The sequence below is a fragment of the Amblyraja radiata genome, chromosome 16 (assembly GCF_010909765.2).
Source record: "Amblyraja radiata isolate CabotCenter1 chromosome 16, sAmbRad1.1.pri, whole genome shotgun sequence".
Classification (NCBI taxonomy): Eukaryota; Metazoa; Chordata; class Chondrichthyes; order Rajiformes; family Rajidae; genus Amblyraja; species Amblyraja radiata.
In genome coordinates, this window is record NC_045971.1 from 1,398,363 (window position 1) to 1,412,580 (window position 14,218).

General features: G+C 48.0%; 1 protein-coding gene across 1 annotated transcript in view; it reads right to left on the reverse strand.

The window, feature by feature from the left end:
* Nucleotides 1-356: 356 nt before the first annotated feature.
* Nucleotides 357-14,218, reverse strand: part of LOC116981778 (transcription factor CP2-like protein 1) — a 60,602-nt gene continuing 46,740 nt past the window's right edge. The window contains exons 11-15 of the mRNA XM_033034857.1: nucleotides 11,805-11,895; nucleotides 7,573-7,670; nucleotides 4,743-4,885; nucleotides 2,506-2,557; nucleotides 357-1,259 (exon numbers count right to left, since the gene is read on the reverse strand). Of these exons, the coding sequence (XP_032890748.1) occupies nucleotides 1,222-1,259; nucleotides 2,506-2,557; nucleotides 4,743-4,885; nucleotides 7,573-7,670; nucleotides 11,805-11,895 (422 nt within the window). The 3' untranslated portion in view covers nucleotides 357-1,221. The remainder of the gene's footprint in view (nucleotides 1,260-2,505; nucleotides 2,558-4,742; nucleotides 4,886-7,572; nucleotides 7,671-11,804; nucleotides 11,896-14,218) is intronic.

The following is a 14,218-nucleotide window of genomic DNA, read 5'->3' on the forward strand; positions in this document are numbered from 1 at the left end:
TGGAGTGCAAGAGGAAACCGAAGATCTCGGAGAAAACCCAGGCGATCACGGGGAGAACGTACAGACAGCACCCGTAGTCGGGATGGTACCCGGGTCTCCGGCGCTGCAAGGCAGCAACTCTACCGCTGCGCCACCGTGCCACAGTACCACCAGAAGTTGTCAGATTTGGATGTCGGTGGAAGGTATTATGTTTGTGTCTAAAATATATAGTTGGATTGTCACTGAACTGTATGCAAAAAACTCTCACTGAACTTAAGTACACGCCAATAAAGTACCATTGAACCATAAACCTTGGCGCCATTACTGATCCTTTGTTGATCAATCCAAGTAGTCTGATAGAGATGCAGCAATGCCAGTTATCAATAAAGTCAGAACACCGAACATGGACTATCTTTATTTGTTTTTTCAGTACGCGTTTTAGAAAAGGAACCTTGCCATTTCACATTGCCTGTGTAAATGTTTACACTGATTAAAAAGGAAGTACCTGCAAAGGCTTATATTGATGTTAACATTGGAAACTAGTCGAGCTGTTACATGGTTTCTGTAGAACAGTTAAACCTTCGGAGTGATCGGGACGGCAGGCAGCATGACTTGATGTCAGTGCATCCCCTCACCCTTTAACATGTTCCCAGCCGACATCCAAGACTATTAATGCTACATGTTTGTGTTCAATTCACTTTGGCCTTGCCCTGTTGCTTGAGTTCCTCAATTGCAGGAAGGTTTCTGAAGGTTCATTATTGAGCCTTGTTAAAGGTGACTTGCCAAACTCAGACCACTGACGTATGCACAGAAGAGGGCAGATGGTAGCTGGATGGTGACACCAGAAGGCATAGCGGAAACGTGCAGAGGTATGATCTGGTCTTGACTGCTGAGATCTGGTTCAATTCCAACATCTAGTAGTAGAACAACAGCTATTCACACAGGCATCTGCTCAATGTCATTAATACAATGCCCGGGCATAAAGATAGCCCAGAGTGGCTGGTGGACAACCAATAGTTTTATGTAGTTGATCTAAATATTCAGTGGAGGGTTTATGAACTCATTTTGAGAGAATCCAGGCTAGTATCCCAAACATCGTTTGAGGTGAATAATTCCGTGCCATTCAGCGCTCTGTGGAGGAGGAGGTTAGATTGTGATGCCAAGATTGCACAAAGCTTTCCACAGGATTGATCTCTGCTCCAGCTGTTGCTTCCAATGGTTTAATTTCCAGATGCAGAAGCTCTATTTTAATATCATGTAGTATCCGCCCAGGCTGTCTACTGCAAAGAAAACACAAAGGCTTCTTAGAAAATCAGAATTCATCTTGTGGGTGACTGAAAATTGCAGACTGTCTATTATGTCGGATTGCTTTCCCCGTAGAGTTAAGAGTGTTATATTGTCGTATGTTCCACATTGAACAATGACATTCTTATTATGCCCCTGTCCCACTTAGGAAACATGAACGGAAACTTCTGGAGACTTTGCGCCCCACCCAAGGTTTCTGTGTGGTTCCCGGAGGTTTTTGTCAGTCTCCCTACCTGCTTCCACTACCTGCAACCTCCGGGAACCGCACAGAAACCTTGGGTGGGGCACAAAGTCTCCAGAGGTTTCCGTTCATGTTTCCTAAGTGGGACAGGGGCATTACTTGCAGCAGCACAACAGAATATGCAAACCTAGTACACTGGAAGCAATGTACTGCACTACAAGAGAGAAAAAAGTTCAGTGTGTGTGTGTATATATAATACATATATATGTGTGTGTGTGTGTGTGTATACGCGCACACACACACACACACACACACACACAAAATTATAGTCTATGTATTGTAAATGAATGTTTTTCCCTATCTTGTACATCGATTCCCCCTCCCAAAGGCAACCAGCAAACCAATCCACTAACTTCTGTCTGAAGAAGGGTCTCGACCCAAAACATCACCTATTCCTTTTCTCTAGAGATGCTGCCTGTCCCGCTGAGCTTTTTGTGTCTATCTTCGGTTTAAATCAGCATCTGCCGTTCCTTCCTTACCAACTTAACCACTGTGTCATGTAAACTTCCAAGTACCCATTGTGGCTGTTGTAGGATATAAACCTGCTTATGTCCTCTACCAGTCTAGAAAGTAGTGCAGTACAGCACAGGAACAGGCCATTCGGCCCACCATGTTTGTGCCAAGTAAATGATGCCATGATGAAGCAAGCTCATCTGCTGCACGTGATCAATATTCCTCCATTCTGTCCACCTATCTAAAAGCCTCTATAAATGCCCCATCCTAACTGCCTCCCCCACCACCCCCAGCAGCACGTTCAATGTCCCCACTACTTTATGTGTAAGAAATAAAACCTGCCCCCCACAATTCTAAATGTTGCTCCTCTCACTTTAAACCTATGCCCTCCAGTCCTTGACAGTTCCACCCTGGGGGGGGGGGGGGGAAGGTTCTGACTGTCTACCCTGTCTATGCCTCTCACAATTTTATATATTTGGCAATATGTGCTGATCTCATTAATGTAATGTAGAATCCAGACCCTTTACCTTTCAGGGAGTTGATTATGAAGCTAGATTCATCCGGAAGGTTCTGAATCATCTGTAAACAGAGTACAATGTGAAAAAATCACCTGTCTTCTACACTGGTCAGTTTAGATTGATTCCCAATAGAATTGGCCCACCAAGGCTCAAAACTAGGCTGTTACGAGGGTCCAAAAAATATTATTTCATGCTTTAATTTTGTTTTCAATTATTCAATTTGACTTTTTATTTAATGCTTTACTTTTTATGTTTATTAGCTGCAAAGTCAAAATTAAAATGTTTTGAAAATTCAAGCATTTTGACAGAATTGTCAATTTATTTATCATGCTATCTTAAAATATGGGCCATGGGTCCAAATGTTTGATCGAGGTTCAGTCACGCATGACAAAGGTTGGGAGCTACTGTCCAATGCTCCAGTATATTGGACAGTCAGCAGGGCTGGAAGGCAAGGTGTATGCCCATCGAGGTTGGCTGCAGAGGTTTTGCAGGGCAATCGCTCTACAAAGCCTTGAGTGCACTGGGCATCAACGGAGTGGCGAGGAGAAGAGCCTTCAAGAACACCACAGAGGCAGCGGAGAAAGCCTCGAGATGGCTCTGGATCAGGAGAGGAGGTCCATGGGGAGGAGCGAATGCCACCTGAACACAGAACTTGGTCCGAATCAACCACGGCTGGGTCACCTGGGTGAGGGTGTCTGATGTTGAAAGACCCGAAACACCCAATGACCCCAGGTTACATCACTGTTGATGTGTTCAGGAGCATCTATCGATGTATTTTTATCAATCAGGCTCCCCTTCCAACTCACACATTGCTGCCTTACAGCACCAGAGACCCGGGTTCAATCCTGACTATGGGAGCTGTCTGTACAGAATTTGTCCATTCGCCCTGTGACTGCGTGGGATGTCCCTGGGTGTTACAGTTTTCTCCCACACTCCAAAGTCGTACAGGTTTGTAGGTTAATTGGCTTCGGTAAAGATTGTAAATTGTCCATAGACACAAAATGCTGGAGTAATCAGCGGGACAGGCAGCATCTCTGGAGAGAAGGAATGGATGACGTTTTGGGTTGAGACCCTTCTTCCGACTGATGTCAGGGGGGTGGGAGGTACATAGATAAGGAAGTGTATAGGTAAGGAAGTGTAAGGTGTGAAAAAAGGACAAAGGGAATGAGGTTCAACGAAAATGTGAAATAGATCATTGATAGTTGCCCCTTATCTGGAGGATAGTGCTAATGTACGGGGATTGCTGGTCGGTGCACCCAAGGGGTTGTTTCTTGGCTATATCTCTAAACTAAACTAAAAAATAAGCCCTACAAATGAATGGAAGAGGGATCATGTAATGGGCACTACATAGGATATGACTATTATTCGAGTCGCCTCCTTGCCCCCCCCCACCCCCCCCCCCCCCTCCAGCGGCCTACCTACTGGATTGGCGCGGCCTTTCCTGCCGGGGCCGACCAGAGCTCCAGCAGCAGCAGCGGCGGCGCAGCGTTGGATACATCGCGGGGCGGGCGGGTGATGCCTTACCGGGGATCGCCGTTTGGAGCCCCGGAGTGCTGGGCCTGCTGCACCGACATTGTGGAGCTGTGGTTCGCACAGCTCCCAACGCGGGCGGCGCTGACCAACATCGCGGACTCCTGCAACTCCGTCCGGTTCAGCCTGTGGACTTCGGGAGCCGCGGACTCCGGTGGGAGGCGGCTGATCTGGAGGTCTGGGCCGCTGAGGATGTTCTCCGTCGGGGTTCTCCGTCGGGGTTCCATCGTTCCCGGTGAGAGGGCCTGAGCATCGGGCCGCCCGTGGCGGCGACTGCGGGTACTCGGGAGGCCCAGACCACGGGTGAATATCTGGGAAGATCGGTGGGGAGGCTGGCTGGACTATGGTACCTTCCTCAACTTGGTGCCACTGTGTTGTGTCGTGGACTTCTGCGTTTGTGCTTTTTGTTAACATTATTTATTTATTTATTATTTATTTTTATGTTACTTGACTGTAAGGAAAATCCATTTTGTTGTCTCTTATGAGATAATGACAATAAATTGAATACAATACAATACAATAGTTTTTACAGGCCATTTTCTTGATTAGTACAGGTGTTGGGTGTTATGGGGAGAAGGCAGGAGAATGGGGTTTAATGGGAAAGATAGATCAGCCGTGATTGAATGACGGAGTAGACTTGATGGGCCGAATGGCCTAACTCTGCTCCTGTCAGTTATGCACACGAATTTGTAGGTGATCAGCGTTCAGCGACTCACCTGATCACCGACTAGTATGTGGATCCCAGCCACGCCCTGCCGGTAAATCTGGAGAATCTGGTTTGGTGAAATGCTGAACAGAGCTGCCAACTTGTTTGTCAGTTCGGCTTTTGTCAAATCCTCCAGGTAGATTTCCTTGTATACTGCCAGGAAGGGAAAAGGGGGAGCGTGTGAGACCATCTTGAGAATACCACCAAACCAGTGAACTGACACCGACATCAATCAGACGCAAGGAACTGCAGATGCTGGTTTACAAAAAGTGACATGGTGCTGGAGGAACTCAGAGGGCCAGGCGGCTCTCTCGGAAACATGACATTTCAGGTCGGGACCCTTCTTCAGACTGTCAAAAGATTCAGCGGGTCAGCTGCCTAACTCACAGAGGTACTCCAGCACTTAGTCTCTTCTTTTGTAAAAGCCAGCATCTGCAGTTCCCTGTTTGAACAACACCTTGGGTAGCTTACAACCTGATGGTATGAACACTGAATTCTCCAATTTTAGGTAACTAATCTAATCCCACCCATCCCTGCTGCCCTGGACTTGCACCTATTTCTTCCCTTCCACATTCCCTCCTCCAGCTCCACAATTGACAACTCCTTAATCTTTCTGTCTCACACCTTTTGTCTTTCCATCTCTGGCCCTTGTCCAACCATCTGCCTATCAACCCCCCCCCCCCCCCCCCCCCCCCCCCCCAATAACGTATCACCCTCCAGGCTTTGTCCTGTCCCTCCTCTTACAGCTTTTACCCCCCACCTCCACCATAATCAGTCTGAAGGGCGGCACGATGGCGCTGTGGTAGAGTTGCTGCCTTACAGCGCTTGCATCGCTGGAGACTCGGGTTCGATCCTGACTATGGGTGCTGTCTGTGCGTTCTCCCCATGACCCCGTGGGTTTTCTCTGAGATCTTCGAATTTCCTCCAAAGACGTACAGGTATGTAGGTTAATTGGCTTGGTGAAAGTGTAAAATTGTCACTATTGTGTGTAGGATAGTGTTAACGTGCGGGGATCGCTGGTTGGAGCGGACTCGGTGGGCCGAAGGGCCTGTTTCCGCGCTGTATCTCTAAACTAAGGGTCCCAAACAAGACGTTACCGATCGAGGTTCTCCAGAGATGTTGCCTGACCCACTGAATTACACCAGCCACCACCGTGTGTGTGAAAAGGTTGCTCCTCAGCTACCCATTAAATATTTCCTGTCTTGCCTTGAAGCTATGTGGGGAGGGTTGTAGGTTAATTGGCTTGGTAAAATTGTAAATTGTCCCTGGTGTGTAGGATGGCGCTGGTGTATGGATTCGGTGGGCCGAAGGGCCTGTTTACATGTTGTATCTCTAAACTAAACTAAACGATGCACTCCAGTTCTTGGTTCCCTCACCCTGGGAAAAAGACTGTGTGTATTCAGCCTATCTAGGCCCTTCATGATTTTATACACCCTCTTCGTACTGATAGGTTATAGGACCAAAATTAGGCCATTCGACCTATCAAGTCTACTCCGCATTCAATCATGGCTGATCCATCTTTCTCTCTCAACCCCATACTCCTGCCTTCTCCCCGTAACCCCTTACATCCGTACACATCAAGAAGCTGTCAATCTCCACAATAAATATATCCATTGGCGACCTCCATAGCCGTTTGTGGCGTGAATCCCACAGATTCACCAAACTCTGAATAAAGAAATTCTTCCTCGTTTTTCTAAAGGTACATCCTTTTATTCTCAGGCTATGGCCTCTGGTCTTAGACTCTCCCTTGAGTGGAAACATCCTCTCCACATCCACTCTATCCGGGCCTTTCACTATTTGGTAAGCTTCAATGAGGAATCCTCTCATCCTTCTAAACTCCAGTGAGTACAGGCGCAGGGCGGTCAAACATATGTTATCATATGTTAACACAATCGTTCCCGGGATCATTGTCATGTTTGAAGGGTCCTAACCCAAAACATAACCTATCCATGTTCTCCAGAGATGCTTCCTGACCCGCTGAGTTACTCCCGCACTTTGTGCCTTGGTGAGATTGTACTGGACTGAGGTGCCCCCCGCTCTTGCTCCCCCCCCTACCCAACCACACAATCTGCCACCACTCACTGACCGTAAAGCTATGTTCCTTACCAGACTTGTTTATACTGCTTGTATGCCTCCTTGTCACCTTCCCCTCAGCTAACAATGAACAATTACACATTTCCTTATCATCGTCTGCTTTGATCTGTCATTTTCACACCTTACCCTTCCATAACTCTAGACTCCCTCACCCCTGACTCTCAGTCTGAACCAAAGATCCTATAGCTATAAGATCTTTGGTCTTTGGTCTGAACAAGGGTCACCCATTCCTTCTCTCCTGAGATGCTGCCTGTCCCGATGAGTTACTCCAACACTTTGTGCCTATCTTTGTTAAACACTGCTGCAGGTAGGTACTCCAGCACTTAAAAACATAGAAACATATTAAATAGGTGCAGGAGCAGGCCATTTGGCCCTTCGAGCCAGCGCCGCCATTCAATATGATCATGGCTGATCATCCAACTTAGTATCCTGTACCTGCCTTTTCCCCCATATCCCTTGATTCCGTTAGCCCTAAGAGCGAAATCTAACTCTCTCTTGAAAACGTCCAGTGAATTGGCCTCCACTACCTTCTGTGGCAGATAATTCCACAGATTCACAACTCTGGGTGAAAAGGTTTTTCCTCATCTCAGTTCTAAATGGCCGACCCCTTATTCTTAAACTGTGACCCCTGGTTCTGGACTCCCCCAACATCGGGAACATTTTTCCTGCATCTGGCCTGTCCAACCCTTTAAGAATTTGATACGTGTCTATCTCTATGTCTATCATTTTTGGACACAGATACGCACCACACACCGACGTACTGGGAGTGTCCGGGGAATTCTCTGGTTCTTTTCCTTGCTGGGGTTCCCGACATATGTAAATGGTAAGTCGGGGACGAATGGACCTGTGGACACAAGCAGGAGCATCGGGTCATTGTTTCCAGATCATGGCACACGCAGTTCCCTCCGCTACTGAACACAAACCCCTCATTCAGTCTTTCCACTCTGACTTTTCTGTTTAAACAGGCCCTTCGGCCCAACGGGTCCATGCCAACCAGCGACCCCTGCACACTAGTACTATCCTGCACACCCCGTCTAGGGGACAACATACAATTTTACCAAAGCCAATTAGCCTACAAACCTGCACCGACTTTGGAGTGTGGGAGGAAACCGGAGCACCCGGAGAAAACCCACGCAGGTCACGAGGAGAATATACAAACTCCGTACAGACAGCACCCGTAGTCGGGATGAAATGCTGTGAGGCAGCAGCTCTATCCATGCGCCTCCCATGGTTTGTGGTTGAGGTTGGTGTAAATGATCCCATTGTACTAACTGAAGAGTCCTGACCTATTAGGGCAGCCAGGTGGCCAAGCAGCAGAGTTGCTGCCTTCCAGTGCCAGAGACCCGGGTTCGATCCTGACTACGGGTGCTGGCTGTACGGAGTTTGCACGTTTTCCCTGTGAACGTTTGGTTTTTCTCTGGGTGCTCCAGTTTCCTCCCACATCCCAAAAACGGGCAGGTTTGTAGGTTAATTGCCTTAATTGTCCCAAATGTATTGGATAGAACAAGTGTTCGGGTGATGGCTGGGCTCCACGGACTTTGTGGGCCAAAGGGCCTGTTTCTGCGCTGTATCTCTCAACTAAACTATTAATCCTTTAGCCAGACCCTCGGACTATCTTGAATCGAACTTTATCTTGCACTAAACATAATTCCCTTTATCACCGTATCTATACAATGTGGACATCTCGATTATAATCAAGTATGTTTGGGTGGATAACATTCAACAAAAAGCTTTTCATTGTAACTCATGGCAATGAACTACTTAACTAAGCCCTGGAGAAACTCAGCGGGTGAGGCAGCATCTATGAAGAGAAGGAATAGGCGAGGTACCTATTCCTTCTCTTCATGGATGCTGCCTCACCAGCTGAGTTCCTCCAGCATTTTTTGTGTACCTTCGATTTTTCCAGCATCTGCAGTTCCTTCTTAAGCAAAACTGAGTGAAACCCAGTCATTCCACAGCTCCCATCGTGCAGAAGATACCAAAGGTCGAAGGTGCGCTCACTCCACTAGACTCAGGAACAGCTTCTTCACTGATCTCTGATTTCTGAACGGTCCATCCATAAGCTCGGGTACGGTCTCGACTTGCCAACATTCCTGGGACACTGGATATTTTCTCTGGAGACCAAGCGTTGACTCGGTCTCCGCTCAGTCCGCCTAAACCTACCTGATCTCCCGGTTGCTCAACACTTCAACTCCCCCTCCCATTCCCACACTGACCTTTCCGTCCTGGGCCTCCTCCATTGTCAGAGTGAGGCCCAGCGCAAATTGGAGAAACCTTTCACACCTTACACTTCCTTATCTCAGTATCTCCCTCTCCCCTGACATCAGAAGGGTCTCAACCCAAACTGTCACATCATTCCTTCTCTCCAGAGATGCTGCCTGTCCCACTATGATAATCGCCGAAAAATTCGCCTAAGTGGGACAGGCCCATTACTCAGTAGTTTCAGTTTGAGACCCTTCAGACTTCTTCAGATGGAGAAATGCAGCTTCAGCAATAAGTCAGTGTTGCCACCAGGTGGCAATGTTTACCTAAATATTCACGATCAAACTGTTCGCCAGACCTGCAACACCTGCAACATCGGGACCTGCAACACCTGCAACACCGGGACCTGCAACATCGGGACCTGCAACACCGGGACCTGCAACACCGGGACCTGCAACACCGGGACCTGCAACACCGGGACCTGCAACATCGGGACCTGCAACATCGGGACCTGCAACACCTGCAACATCGGGACCTGCAACATCGGGACCTGCAACACCTGCAACATTGGGACCTGCAACATCGGGACCTGCAACACCTGCAACATTGGGACCTGCAACATCGGGACCTGCAACACCTGCAACATTGGGACCTGCAACATCGGGACCTGCAACATCGGGACCTGCAACACCTGCAACATCGGGACCTGCAACATCGGGACCTGCAACACCTGCAACATTGGGACCTGCAACATCGGGACCTGCAACACCTGCAACACCGGGACCTGCAACATCGGGACCTGCAACATCGGGACCTGCAACATCGGGACCTGCAACATCGGGACCTGCAACATCGGGACCTGCAACACCTGCAACATCGGGACCTGCAACACCTGCAACAACTTGTTTAAAACCATTAAATGAGTTTATTCCAGTTTTATTTTGATATATTGTCTGATAAAATATGCACCGTGGCCTGTGACTCGTCTCCTCTTTAACTCTTCTTTCCTTCAAGTGTTTGTGGGCCACACAATAGACAATAGGTGCAGGAGTAGGCCATTCGGCCCTTCGAGCCAGCACCGCCATTCAATGTGATCATGGCTGATCATCCACAATCAGTACCCCGTTCCTGCCTTCTCCCCATATCCCCTGACTCCGCTATCTTTAAGAGCCCTATCTAGCTCTCTCTTGAAAGCATCCAGAGAACAAATAGTAAATACTGTAAAGAGTAAAGCATTCAGAAACTTGGAACGGAGACGGAAGGAACTGCAGATGCTGGAATCTTGAGCAAAACACAAAGTGCTGGAGCAACTCATCAGGTCAGGCAGCATTTGTTTACTTTATAATAGTCACGTGTACCGAGGTACAGTGAAAAGCTTTTGTTTGCCTGCTATCCAGTCAAAGAAAAGACTACACATGATTACATTCAAGCCGCCCACAGGGTACAGGTAAATAGTACAACAGCAAATACAGTCCGATTAAAGATAGTTAAAAATACAATGAGGTAGATGGGAGGTCGGGACTGCACTCTAGTTGGTGAGAGAATGGTTCAGTTGCCTGACAACAGCCGGGAAGAAACTGTCCCTGATTCTCTGGAAGGAATGGAAAGGTGAAAATCAGAGGCTGGAAAAGATATTGTAGTGGGACAAAGCCTGGCAAGTGATAGAGGGTTAGACACAAGGTGCTGGAGTAACTGTGGGTCAGGCAGCATCTCTGGAGAAAATGTACAGGTGACGCTTTGGGTCGGGGACCCTTTCTCAGGTCCTTGTCTCCACAGATGCTGCCTGACCCGCTGAGTTACTCCAGCACTCTGTGAAACGTCACCTATCCATGTTCTCCACAGATGCTGCCTGACCCGCTGAGTTACACCAGCACTCTGTGAAACGTCACCTATCCATGTTCTCCACAGATGCTGCCTGACCCGCTGAGTTACTCCAGCACTTTGGGTCTATCTTTGGTGTACATGGTACATCCTTTTATTCCAAGGCTCTGGTCCTAGACCCTCCCACTTGTGGAAGCATCCTCTCCACGTCCACTCTATCCAGGCCTTTCACCATTTGGAAAATGTCAACGAGATCAATAAGCAAGGAGTAGCCCATTCGGCCCTTCGAGCCAGCACCGCCATTCAATATGATCATGGTTGATCATCCCCAATTAGTACCACGTTCCTGCCTTCTCCCCATATCCCCTGACTAGCTCTCTCTTGAAAGTAATCTGAGAACCGACCTCCACCGCCCTCTGAGGCAGAGAATTCCACAGACTCACAACTCTCTGTGTGAAAAAGTGTTTCCTCGTCTCCGTTCTAAATGGCTTACCCCTTATTCTTAAACTGTGGCCCCTGGTTCTGGACTCCCCCAACATCGGGAACATGTTTCCTGCCTCCAGCGTGTCCAAACCCTTAATAATCGTATATGTTTCAATAAGATACCCTCTCATCCTTCTAAACTCCAGAGTGTACAAGTAAACAAGGTGTCCCCTCATCTTTCTAAACTTCTCCCTGGGACCTCGTGGGTCTTTCCCCAGGTGCTCCGGTTTCCTCCAACGTCCCAAAGACGTGCGGGTGGGCCTGCAGGTTAACTGTCCCTAGTGTGTTGGGAAAGTGGGATAGTATAGAACTGGTGCGAACGGGTGGTCAATGGATCAGCATGGACTGGATGGGCTGAAGGGCCTCTTTCCAAGCTGTATCACTAAACTGATGTAAAACTAGCCTGAGCCTTGGGCTGTGGTTTGACCAGACGGGACAGGGTGAATGAAGGTGGTCTGGTGGGCTGGTTTACCTCAGTCGCAACGCGTTGAAGAGCCTGATTCCATCGGCCGGGCCGCAGATCTGAATGATATCGTCTCGTGAGAGTTTAAGTAGATCAGCACCTGTAAGTTCAAATATAGATCCGTCAGTGAAGATCAAAGGTTTCTCTGAGAGTGCCGGAGGTTGAGGGGAAACCTGCTAGAACGTGACCAGATAGTGAGAGCCGCAGACAGGGTCGACAGTCAAACCTTTACCCATGGTGGAAATGTCAAAGACTAAAGGGCAGAGTTTAAAGGAGATGTGCAGGGCAAGTTTTTATACCGAGAATGGAATTCACTGCTGGAGGTGGTGGTGGAGGCAGAAATGATAGTTCACGTCACGGACATAGGAGCAGAATTAGGCCATTCGGCCCCTCGAGCTTACTACACCGCTCAATCATGGCTGATCTATCTCTCCCTCTCAACCCCATTTTCCTGCCTTCTCCCCGTAACCTTTGAGTTCCAGACATTCCCATCATCTGCAATTTAAAAAAAATCTTTCACTTCCTTTAGTTTAATTTAGAGATGCAGCGTTGAAACACCCGAGTCCACACATCACGGACTAACAAACACGGAGTAGGCCATTCGGCCCTTCGATCCTGCACCATTCGCCATTCAATATGATCATGGCTGATCATCCAACTCAGTATCCTGTACCTGCCTTCTCTCCATACCCCCTGATCCCTTTAGCCACAAGGGCCACATCTAACTCCCTCTTGAATACAGCCAATGAACTGTGGCCTCAACTACCTTCTGTGGCAGAGAGTTCCACAGATTCACCACTCTCTGTGTGAAAAATGTTTTTCTCATCACGGTCCTAAAAGATTTCCCCCTTATCCTTAAACTGTGACCTTCTTACACACTTTATTCTGCACTTTATTTCCTTTCTCTTTCTGCACTACCTGTTGTACTCGGGTATAGTTTAGTTGAATTCATATTTGGCATGAGAACATGATATATCTCAGTACAGGTGACCATAATATACCAATAGCCCATTGGGTCTATTTCCTTGGCATGAAATCCATAAAATATCTGATGATTTGTGTGTTGAAGGTTTCAATTGCATGAGAATACGGAAGTCTCACGAGCAGAGTTGAATTTCCCTCCAGCCTTTGCTGAAATGTTGCCTCTTGACATCACTCGTGAGCGGCCTGGCTTGTATTTTTGAACATTGATTCGTTTTTCTGGAGTCTGTGCCTCAAGCACTTGTATGGACTCGAGTAGATCATCATTTGGCCAAAGCAAAGACAGTTAAAAGACAATCTGGCTTGAGGCCTGGGGTCGGGGCCTGGGTCTGGGTTTAGAGCCTGAGATTAGAGCCTGATCCTAGGTTTAAGGCCTAGGCCTGGGGTTAGAGCCTGAGCTTGGGTTTAGGGTCTTGGGTTCAGGCCTGGGGTCAGGGCCTGGACCTGATCCTAGGTTTAAGGCCTAGGCCTGGGGTTAGAGCCTGAGCCTGGGTTTAGGGTCTGGGGTTGGGGCCTGGGTTCAGGGCCTTTGTCCTGATCCTAGGTTTAGGGCCTGGGACTGAGGTTAGAGCCTGGGCTTGGAGTTGGGGCCTGGCTGTGGGATCTGCGGCCTAACCAGTCTGTTCCTCCAGTAACCCCTTGCAAGGGCTGCAGTGGGATCTGAGATTAAGACGTGGCCTAGAGTTGAGCCTGGGCTCAGGGCTGAAGCTGTACTGATTAACAGTGAATCTATGCCTGAGGTTGAGACTGGGCCTATGTTTAAAGACAAAGTCAAACCTGTGGCCAAATCTGGCCTTGTGACAGAACTCCAAAGTCGGGGCCCGAGAGACAGGACCGAAACAGCCCTCTGGAGTTGGGATCCAATTGCCAATTGACCTTGTGTCCCACTGGCTCTGACCTCCAGGGCCAGTTTCCTATGTGAGACCCTGTCAAAAACATTATTGATGCCCTTACCAATTGCACTGTCCTCATCTATATGTTACCTCAACCAGCAACTCACTTGGATTCAAGGGACAAATGTGAAGAGCTAAGTGAGAGAAGGTCTGGAGATCGTCTGACCAATCTCTTTCTCACAGTCTATCTTTGGTTAATTTATGTATTCTACACTTTAATAATTTTGTCCTCATCATCTATTCTTTCCACTTCCTTCTTCCCACTTTCAATCTTACAGTCTCCAGCATCTTCTGGATCTATTCCTGTGGTTTTATGTAACAGAGGACATCTCCAAACACCAATCCCAGCTGCCATTTCCTCCAAGGTATTTAGCATAGCACAAAAAAAAATGCTCAAGAGAAAACTAAATTCTCCCAAAACTGGTCTCTGCGCTGGCTAGAAGATTCATCTTTAATTTATCTTTGTCATCGTGTTGTGAAATACTCTCTTGCTATTTTTCCACACACTCCTGTTCTCATTATCCATTCTCTCGGTCGCTCGTTCTGTCG